Here is an 11,665-nt window from a genome sequence, read left to right as displayed (position 1 = left end):
CTATGGGGCGGTCTCTTTGATGTCTTGAGAGGAAACTTGGCCAGGGTAGTACCTACTAGCTGAAACATGCATTATCACAAGTTGTTTGACTGGTACTCAGGCGGTCTCTTTGATTTTTTTCGTATTTCATGTCAAACTCGAGGAAAAAAGTCGCGCCTTATGACCCGGAAAGTACGGTACTGCTTTACACTGGACTTCTCTATTTACACATGCACCCACACACATTGAAGGAAACGTTATGGATAGTGCAATCCATTTTACTGTTCAAATGTAAAAGAAAAAATACTCATTATATAATAAATTATAAACATTAAATAACCAAAATATATCTATACATATATAATCGTATAAATTATATAAATGGAAAATACACCAATAGACAAACATACAAGAACAAAAAAAGCTCAATGGTCTCCCCTGCACTGTAGGAAGATACAGCCGCTTAGTGCACCAATATATGGCCTTGACAGGTGGAAATCTGAGCTATACCTTTGGGGGTTAATTATCACAGGCAATTACCTAGCAAAGTTGCAAAGCTCTAGTCTAATTTTTTTCTCAATAAAATGATATTGATTTTTCCCACAAACCTCACCTTTTTCATTTTGTGACCTAATGACTTTTTACAAGGATCAACCAAAACTTTCATCACATCTGGAGGTCATCAAAACCTTGATGCGTGTGACGCTTGAAAACTCTAACTTCAAAAACATTCAAGGAACTGATCATTGTCTTTTTTTTTACCCAAAATTGTCCCTGTTCTTGACCTTGAAATGTGACACTGATCAACCAGACTTTTACTGTGCCTGTAGGTAATTTAACCCTGCAATAGTTTTAAGTTTAACTCATTCGCGTTGTGTCGGAATTGGCAGTCCGACAGCTGTGCTTTGCGTTGCCGACACATTGGAAGTTACGAGACGGATATCACGAATTTTTAACGGTGTGAACGGCACCACTGACCAAGGGAAACAACCCCCGCAATAAACTTCTGCCTGTGGAACCATTCACTGTAAACAGTTCCTTCCCTTCAATTGTTGGGAATAATTTTTTTTTTTTTTTGACGGTGTGACCCACGTGTTTTGACTTTTCCAAGATGGCGGATCGTTCTGCTACAAGACGTATTAACTTGAAAAGAGTGCAAGAACTTGTTATTCGGGACGTTTCTGATCTTGACCTTTGTGATGATGATAGTGGAGATAATATTTTAGATTCTGGTGACGAGTTTGTGCCAATGGACGATGATATGGGTGATGATTCGGACAATGAAAGTGTCGATCATGACATTGTGTATGATGAACCCATGACATAGAAATTGTTTTTGTTTTTTTGCTTCAAAGAGGTAGTTTGACTGGATGTGAAGACAACAAAAGGTATGTTCTTTCAAATGTTTCATATATTTTCTAAAAGAGCAAGTTTCAAACTTTGCAAAAAAGTAAGGTATGTAAGGTTATTTTGTCTTGTTGATTTTTTTTGTTGATTTTGTTAAATGGGTCAAAATCGTGCGCCGGGAGGGAACACGAGGGACAATTTAGACGCGCCCCGAATGAGTTAAAGGTTCAAGTTTCAAGAACATTCAAGAAAATTATGATTTTCCTTTCTTTGATCCAAAATTGACCCCACCAAGATCTTGACATTTGATTAGTTTCAACCAGACTTTCATCATAATACCTCTTCAGGTCACAACATCCAAAAACTGTATGCAGTTTCAAAGCACTAGCTTTATAAACACATACAGCAAAAGTTTTTAAACAAACTTAGCAGCACTTCCCATCGCTGGAAAATGCAATAAGTTGTCTTATCTTACTTGGCATTGACAGACCAGTCATACTTCAAATATTTCACTTTGTACTTCTTTTTGTCAATCAACTGACGTAGCTTTTTTTTCTTTTCCCCATCCTCCAAGCGTTGAAACACCCAAAGGACTGTCTGTAAAAAAAACCAAAAAAACACATAAATTATTTATATCTATATCTCAAATGATTGTTGAATATCATAGCTTGAATTGATAGAGAAACAAGTTACAAGTAAGTTTGATCCACTTGCTAAATTTCAAAAAGACTCATATATCTAAAGCAAAACAGGACTAGTCATAGATCATGAAGCCTAGCTAGCTAGGCCAGTGATCGAGTCCATGGAAATGGGTCATATGAAGGAAACACACATCAATGTGAATCTCTCACTGCAGAACATGTATGTCAATCTGTACCTCATCCTTGTGTGTGTGCAGGTATGTATGTGTTGTTCTTTTGTGTTCAGAGTTGTACACTAGCCAAACCTCTACCACCATTCCAACATTGACATGACATTGCTGTCTCACCACAATTTTCACCAGCTGACCGGAATAGTGGACCTTGAATCCTTAATAATTCCGGCCAAAGCGGAATGGTAAACAGGTCTGGTTATCCAATCCTGAGAATATCCCACAGACACAAACTTGTCCAATCCCAAGTCATCACCATCACTAGCTTAATACTGAACACCCTCCAAATTTTGAAAAGTGAGAGAGAAGAAAAATACACAACCATAGCTGTGACTTTAAATTAAACAATGACATCATACTCAGAGTAATATTTTCTCCAGCAAACACGCAGCGGCCATGACATTTGACGAAAACAAGCCAAAATGATTGTCTTGTCTGCAGATCATCAAAACCTACAAATGTGTGAAATTTGGAGGCTCTGCTTCAAAACCTCAACGTTTAGTGTTTTTTTTTGTTTTTTGTTTTTTAACAAACATGACCCTGCTTTGACCTTGAAATTTGACGATGGTAAACCATATTGGGAGATCATCAAACCCTGAAAGTGTGCCAAGTTTTAACGTTCTAGCTTCTAAACACATTCCGGATAACCTTGACATTAAGCTGTTTAAGGAAGGCAAGCTGGCCGGCCTCCCATACGGAGGAACACGTTCATTACTAAGACTCAGGTGAGTCAAAAGCAGGAAGTACAATAAATTCAGCATGAGAGCATCCTTCCTTGGATGCATACCAAAATCATCTCCAGCCTCATTATTTTCTGTGCATAGTGAGATCGTTTTTGCTAATTTTTTTGTAACAGACACCTGACTTGACTAAATCTAAAAACAGGTGGGGATATCATTTGGAACAATTTATATGTAAAGTTTCATGAAGATCTATCCAGTATTGTTTTGAGAATCTCTCTACATACAGACACACACACACACCCTCGTCTCCACTCCCAGCCTATCTGAATGCATTTAGTCAATACATGACAAAATGTAAAACTACTAAAACAGGGTTGAATGTACCGCTTCATCATTGCCCCCAAAGTCCTCCTGGTACCACTTGAAGATCATAGACAGGAGGATTGTATTCTTGCCAACATCAATATCACAGCCATCTGGGCCATCCAGAAATGCTTCCGCTGCAAGTTTCAGCTGTTCAATCACTTCCTGAAAATACAAGACACTTCTAGGTTTTAGTATCCTGCACCATCAACAATAAATCAAAAATCCACAAACAAATAGACTGTCAACGTTCCAAAATTCAGAATAAAAAAAACAAGAAAGGTATGCAATCAGAATGTTATATTTATAACAGAACAAACATTTCATTCACTGAGCAAGCTTCTCGACAGTTTATTTTCTGTATTATAAGTTTCTCTGTCTGTCCAGGTGGGCCACTCAGTGCACTATGTTTTTTTTTATTTGAATGTTTTATTTTGTTTGAATGTTATTTTATGAAAGAAATGAATAAAACAATGACAAATAGTAGTCACTTTTTGTATTTTGGGTTGCTGGTTTTTGTTTTACGCGACAAAAACAGTCAAATACAGACAAACTGGGTGGCCGAGTGGTAACGCACTTGCGCTCGGAAGCGAGAGGTTGCGAGTTCGACCCTGGGTCAGGGCGTTAGCAATTTTCTCCCCCTTTCCTAACCTAGGTGGTGGGTTCAAGTGCTAGTCTTTCGGATGAGACGGAAAACTGAGGTCCCTTCGTGTACACTACATTGGGGTGTGCACGTTAAAGATCCCACGATTAACAAAAGGGTCTTTCCTGGCAAAATTGTATAGGCATAGATAAAAAAAATGTCCACCAAAATACCCGTGTGACTTGGAATAATAGGCCGTAAAAAATAGGATATGCGCCAAAATGGCTGCGATCTGCTGGCCGATGTGAATGCGTGATGTATTGTGTAAAAAAAAAATCCATCTCACACGGCATAAATAAATCCCTGCACCTTGAATATGTGCGCAATATAAATTGCATAAAATAAAAATAAAAATTAAAAAAAAAATAAATCCCTGCGCTTAGAACTGTACCCACGGAATACGCGCGATATAAGCCTCATATTGATTGATTGATTGAAACGTGGAGTACAGGGGGGATATGATATTTCAGCAGATATGATTGTCACACTTCTAATCATTATTATATTTTATCTTTCTGGGTATGCTCTAGGGCATTACGAAGCAGATTTTGATTATTATATTTATATTTGGAGTTGGGTAGGGACATTTCTTTGTTACAACTGTCAACCCTGCAAAATTATTTTTTGAAATAATCTGGTTATGACTGTAATACAATGACAACAAAATCCTTTCATAATCCATCAGAATGTTATATTCTGCACAAACTGCACAAAAAATTATTGTTCTAGCTGCATTACAGCCAGAGAAATCGTAACTGCCGCAAAAATGGCTGAAATGAGAAAAACGACGTTGAAGATAGAACTATTCAAATATTGTCTTCATTGACACATAAATATGACACTTTAGACAAAAACACAGACACACATGCATTTTAGGTATGTTATGGAACCATTATCTGCAAAAATATAAAAAAAAGTTTTTTGAACAATTTGATCAATTTTGCACTGGCCCACCTGCCCTTAAAAGACCGCTGGGTCAAAGATCAGTGAATGTAAAGTTTGGTTTTTATATAAACATAACGTTCCAATAACATACCTCTTGTTTTTAACAACGAATCAAAAGAAGAATTTGAAGTGCAAATGTTTGGTAAGGGCGCATGAAACCAATTAAACAGAATTAAGGCAATGTGAGGCACTAAAATTATCAAAATTAAACTTGGAGAATATATGGAATAACTTAGTTTTCTGGGTAGTAATTGAAGAGACTTATAAAAAGAAATGAAAAATGTGTGAATACTAAAGGACATAGACTGCCGTTGCTAAATGGAAACTGGCATAAACAGCGCCATATTGGATTTCTAGGAAACGGTTTTACAGCAACATCATACATCAGAAATGCATAATATTTGGAACAAAGATACACATGACTTATATCTACAATCATATAGAACGATATTTTGACAAAAGACTACAGTTGAATTTAAAGAATTTTTTTAAATAAGGATTAATGAATATGCGGTTAGAAATTCATTAATCCTTATTTCAAAATTTATTTTAAATTCAACTGTAGTCGTTAGTCAAAAAATCATTTAATATGCATGTAGATTGTAGATTGTAGAATCCATGTGCCAAATATTATGCATTTCTGATGTATGATGTTGCTGTAAAACCGTTTCCAAGAAATCCAATATGGTGGCTGTTTCCATAGCAACGGCAGTCTGTGTCCATTAGTAATTCACAATTTTTTAATCCATTTTTATAACTAAGTCTCTTTAATAACTACCAAGAAAACTAGGTTATTCCATGTATTCTCCAAGTTTCATTTTAGTGCCACAGTACATTGCAATAATTCTCACATAACTGAAACAATTATACCAACCCGGGTTACCTGATTATTTTTAAGGTTTGATTACACATGTCTGGACTCTCCAGACATGTTATAATGCTACAAAGTATGCCTCCTCAGCTGAGCAGAAGCAAGAAGCTTAAAAAATACTTGCCATGGACATACACATAAACAGGCCATGTGCGCAGCATGCGCGGACTGTTTCCATACACATTGCTAACCCTTATCAATCTTTAGTTACAGTCAGCACTCTCAGGGATCAAGATCTCATCTGCATACAGTCGTATGTTCGATTCATTACATTCAGAATCCCCATATAATAACCTTTACTCATTTAATCTGAATCATATGTTATCATTATTTTCTCATTAGACAGCTGCTCATTTTTTTCATATTTAGTTGAGAACTACAACTTACATCTGAAGTGTAGGTCTTGATTGGGGGGCAGCTCTTGGCACCACAGACCAGTCCAAAGTGAATGAGGGGCTCTGCGGTCTCCAAGGTAATGTTAAGACGAGGGTCATTCTTTGAGAAAGGCTTGGTCAGCATGCCAACCCCCTTCCTGTTGGCTCGTAGTACACCATTCTCTATGTCTTGGAGTGAATATTCATAGCCGCCAATGATGTACTTCATTGTGTTGAAAAACTGAAACAAAAGTCTTCCTCTGTTCAGAGTTCTGTGCGTGTTATGAAAAAGGTCAGAGCAAGAATAGAACTTCATACTAAAGAACACACTGTCTTTATCCAAGCAGTATTGCGCAAATGAGCTAGGTACGCTGGGGGGGGGGGGGGGGGGGGGGGGAATTCAATTCAAGGCAACTGTCCACTTTACAATTGGGCATACCGTATTTCCGGGACTATAAGGCGCAACTTCTTTCCTCAACTTTGACCCCTGCGCCCTATTGACCAGTATCGCCTTGTGTATGGCTAAAGAAGAATAAAGTTTTCAAAATGCTGTAAAATCTGAGCCAGAGGAGGTCAAAAAGAACATGAACACTGAAGCATGATTATATAACCATTCAGTCAATTGAATACACTAAAATACGTCTGCTTTCCTTTCACCTTCTGATTTTACACAAACACACACGCGCTGTCCACACACACACACACACACTGTCCACAAGCACATAACTAAAGAATAAGGACAGCACTTTTACTCAAACAAAAACAAAATAAATCTGAATCCATACAACTGTTTCAATAAGGCCAATGACACTTTCTCATATTCAGACATGGGATTCAGAAAAAGTGATAATTAAGGAAAAAGAAGGTGGGGGTCTGGGGGCCGCAGAAGGCCCCCAGTAGGGTCCAGGGGCAATGCCCCTGGTCGGGGTATAGGGGCGAAGCCCCCAGAAGCTGAAGGTTTTTAGTGTTTTAGACACACAAAAATGGCCCTGAAATGCATATTTCAGCTTAATCATAGCCCCCCCCCCCCCCCCCCCCCCCCCCCCCCCCCTTTCTCTTCCTTCCCATGTTTCTCAAATTAATTTTACGCTAAGACTCAAAATAAGGAGGAGAAAGAGAGAGAGAAAGAGAGAGAGAGAGAGAGAGAGGCGGGGGGTGGGGGGTGGGGGTGGCGTGTGACGGTGTGGTTTCAATGTTCTTACCTTGTCGGTGCCAAACGACCCCAGTGACTGATTACCCGACTGGGTTTTCAGGATAGTCGGGTGCTTGTTGCTTTTCAAGTGGCTTTTGAGGGCAGTCTTTCCATTGGAGCCGTAGTTGATAACATTAACATCGTTGCACAAAGTGCACTGAGCTTTTCCCGGCAAGTTGATTTTAGCAAAAGCATCGCCAACTTTCAGTTTCACGTCTTGTGTCTTTCTCGTATTTCCAGCTCAATGATACAACTTCATCGAGCCAGTCGAATCTCCAGAGATTTTTCTTGTACTTCTGCTGGTCAATTTCCCGGGCTAGAACGGTTTCGTCTCGCTTTAGCTTCCTCATCATTTGGTGGCTCGAAGCGATGTAAAAATGGCGCCGAATCATTCTCATACGGTATGCTTATAGTGAAGGCTGAATCCCCGATAGCTACGTTGAAACGGTGACTGTAGGAGACAAAGAGCGCGTTCCCATACGGATCGACCAGCAACAGTCTGACCGTTTTAGGAACCAACCGTTCAAGAATAGTGTGGAATGGAGCGTCGCGATCAGCGGACCGGCCGAAAAACTTAGGTCTATACCTACATATACCCCAAAATTTTCTCAGCGGATTTGCACGAATCTCAAGAATGATCCCTGGAGCCTAAAAATTTACGGAATTCCGTAAATTTACGGAAGAATCCCATGTCTGCATATTATTTCATATTATTCGTCTATTATCTTTATTATATTCATGCGCACTAAAACCTTTAAACATACAAATGAAGAGAAATTCATTACCAGGGGAGAGAGAGAAAGATCAAATCAAATCAAATCAAATCAAATTTTATTTTTCGAGGGTTGTGGCATAAGCAATACAACGAGCTTTTTTTCAACCAGCCCTCGCCCAGAGAGGGGACTAATCTTATCACATATTTACACGGATATTAACGTAGAAAAAAAGGTAGAGAAAAACAACAACATATGAATATTTACACATTACATATTATACACAAATATAAAGCGTCGTATATGTAACGTAGTGAAAACAATGCTGAATACACATGCATGAGTAAATGTGTTATTAAAGCTTTGAGTGTTTTTGTGTGGATATAATGAACACTGATGCTTTGGACAAATGAAAATATAACCAAACGAAGTCTTCCATCACTGTGATTTTTCGTAATTTAACATTAAATACAGTGAAAGGTGTTTTTTGAAAGTATTGAGACTCATTGGGAGAGAATGCCACAGGACGCTACCAGAATAGGCTAAGCTTGATTTGAAGAGATCTATCCTTGGAATTGGGACGTTAAACTTTCGGTTTGGTTTGACTTTAAAGTTTGCAACGAAAGTTCGTGGTGCACAGCCGGAAAGTAAGAGAGAGAGAGAGAGAGAGAGAGAGAGAGAGAGAGAGAGAGCTCTATCGGTTGCAGTTTGGTCTTGGTTATTCTGTGTTCATCAGTCATTCAAGACCATTTATTTTGAATCAAGGAAACCACTTTTTAAGAGTTCGTGCATTTTGTAAGAGCACCTTCAAAAATAGCTGTGTTCACACACACACACAACTGTATAAACAACCACACACACACATCATTCACTCTGCTAGAGAGAGAAGAAGAAGAACAAGGAGAAGAGAGAAAGAGAGAGTATAAGATAAAGAGAGAAAGACCTGGGATAGTTTTGAGAAGAAATAATAAGCTTGATGCTAAATTTTTACTGTGTTTGGGGGAATGAACGTCGCAAGGTGATGACTGATCATAATCTCTTGTCTTTCAATATGACGTCATGTTCCAGACTCGTAATGACGTTCTTTTATCTTGAACCGCTGAAAAAAGTGTAAAGCCAAGCTTGAAGCATCATTGCCTTTTAAGGAGTTTCTTCATTTAAAGTATTTTTTAAGTGATAAAGACCATAAAACTACATGGAAAGCGCCAATTGTGTGAATTTTTCTCATTTCAAAAGTGAGGGTTGCGCCTTTTACAACAAAGTGCCTTAATAGTCCTGAAAATACGCTACTTAAATTTTTCCCAATTAAAAATGCTAACCTTATATCGTTGCCAAAGATTGACAGGTGGTCCTCGCGCAACGTTTGCATGGATAACAAGAGCATTATAGATGTTGACGAAGAATGCAAGCTTCTCATTCCTGCTGCAGTCCTCAAGGTCGACTCTCTGCAGTTCTTGAGCAAGCCGAATATAGGCCTGAAACTCGCCACTGTTGGCAATTCCCTTGTAGTCTACTTTCTGCAAAAACCAACAAACAGCCAGGCTACAAAAAAATGTTAACATGTAGGAACAAAAAAGAAACAGAGAGTGGAAGAGAAAATGGCACTAGCAGTCCCATGTTGAGCAGAGGTTGAGTAGCTTTAGGCAGCATGCTGTCTTCACGCCTTTTCTTCGGTAAACCGTATCAGGACAATTTCCCCCCGGAGATACCATTTATTTCGAATCAAGGGAAACCACTTTTCAAGAGTTTGTGCATTTTGTAAGAGCACCTTCAAAAATAGCTTGACTTTTCCCCACAGACAATCCCCCCCCTGGACAACTCCCCCCTAGGACAACCCCCCCCCCCCCCCTAGTATAACTCCCCCCGGGTCAATTTCCCCCCTAGACAATACCCCCCTAGGACAACCCCCCCCCACACACACACACCTATACCCCCCCCCCCAAAAAAAAAAAATAAAATCAATTTCACAAGTGATTATTATCGTTAACTTTCTTCCCTTTCTGCAGATCATAGAAATCATCAGTGAGCATTCATCAGTATGTTAGAACTCAGATTGCTGCCCTGGGTTTTGTTCATCAGTGAGTATAAATCAGTATTTTAAAGCTCAGAGGTGTTATATAAAAGGGATTATTTTACTTTGACCTTGCTTCAGAATAGTACACAATGGAGTTTAGTTTGACAACAAGAGGTGCTCACTGCATTTTGTTTGAAAATCATGTCTATGTAAAACAAAAAGACTTGACTAAAGGCAAGGCATCGCACACAACGTGTTTTTCTGAACAACTTTTCTGAAAGCTGCACTGTCTGCATCTGCACAAAACACAATACGGACCAGAAGACAAAGAAACAGTCCTTATGTGTTCTGTATCAATCTATTCAACCCTAAGAATATTTCACATATATTCAAACCAACATATTTTCCACCACCATCACATCAACCAAACTATTTTTGATAAGAGATTTTTTTTGTTTTAACAAGAATCATAATGATTACTCATTTTCTTTCTCAAATTCAGTTTTGGCTAACCCAAGACTTTTATCCTTGATAGCTCAGTGGATATTTTCAGTGGTGAAAATCTTTTCCAGCAAACATTTTCATGCTGGGACCCTAAAATTTGATGAAAACAAGCCAAATGTTGGTCATGTCTGCTGATCATCAACATCTACAATTTCCTGAAATTTGGAGGCTTTTGCTCCCACAATAACCGAGACAACATCAATGTAAAAGCTTTTACAAAAATGACCCCGCTGTGACCCCAAAATGTGACAGGGGTCAACCAAACTAGGGTCACGTCGGTAGAATATCAAACCCATGAACTTGAAGTGTTCAAAGTTTCAAAGCTATAGGTTCAAAAATGCCAGAGATATCGTCAATGTTGAGTTATTATGAATCGCACATGACCCCCTGTGACCCCAAAACTTGACGAGGGTCAATCAAACTTAAGTCAAGTTGGTAGATTTTCAAACCCTAGATGTGTGCATAGTATCAAAGATCTAGCTTCAAAAACATCCGAGATAACCTCAACGTTGTTTTTATGAAACAAACATGACCCCGCTGTGACCCCCAAGTTTGACAAGGGTCAACCAAATTGGGGTCACTTTGTGAGATCATCAAATTCTAAGAGTGTGCAGAGTTTCAGAGGTCTAGCTTGAAAAACTTCCGAGATAACCTCAACGTTAAAGCACCAATATGTCTCAAATGGTTTAATTACCAAACGATTTAAATCTTCTAATGAAAAAAGCAGTTCTAACCTCACGACCTTTTGTGACAATAAACTTTCAAAACTTTGAATTGTACTGATCTTGTCTTGATGAAAAAAAGAAATCTTTTATGATTTAAGAATATTTGTGTTACAAGCTGTCAATTTATTATTTAGATTTTAAAAGTTAGTTCTAGCGCCAAAACGAGGCACCCGATTGTAGATCAGACGGTCCACGAAAATAAATTCTTTGAAAATGTCTCACTCTCGGCGGAAAGCAGCCAGGATGTTCCCGTTCGGTGAGCGTTCAAATGGAAGGGTGTTTGTATTGTGTGTAAAAGCCTGACAGTATCTGTGATGGTTTAATTACGGGAGGCTTACTGTGCCTTTAAGTTTTTTGTACGGGACGGACAGCCGGCCAGCCAGCCGGCCAGCCAACCGGCCACATATAAATCCTAATACTCACCAATTGCTCAGGTGAGTC

At 38.8% G+C, this 11,665-nt stretch overlaps 1 protein-coding gene across 2 annotated transcripts in view; it reads right to left on the bottom strand.

Moving 5' to 3' along the window:
* Positions 1-236: 236 nt before the first annotated feature.
* LOC138966242 (uncharacterized) overlaps positions 237-11,665 on the bottom strand; it is a 68,645-nt gene continuing 57,216 nt past the window's right edge. For both annotated transcript variants that reach the window (XM_070338385.1, XM_070338386.1), the window contains 4 exons: positions 9,301-9,498; positions 6,090-6,317; positions 3,265-3,408; positions 237-1,923 (listed from right to left, as the gene is read on the bottom strand). In XM_070338385.1, coding sequence (XP_070194486.1) covers positions 1,798-1,923; positions 3,265-3,408; positions 6,090-6,317; positions 9,301-9,498 — 696 coding nt within the window. In that variant the 3' untranslated portion in view covers positions 237-1,797. The remainder of the gene's footprint in view (positions 1,924-3,264; positions 3,409-6,089; positions 6,318-9,300; positions 9,499-11,665) is intronic.

This window comes from Littorina saxatilis, linkage group LG5 (assembly GCF_037325665.1).
Source record: "Littorina saxatilis isolate snail1 linkage group LG5, US_GU_Lsax_2.0, whole genome shotgun sequence".
Classification (NCBI taxonomy): Eukaryota; Metazoa; Mollusca; class Gastropoda; order Littorinimorpha; family Littorinidae; genus Littorina; species Littorina saxatilis.
Note: the sequence above shows the minus strand (reverse complement) of the source record. Positions and strands in the feature narration are given on the sequence as shown.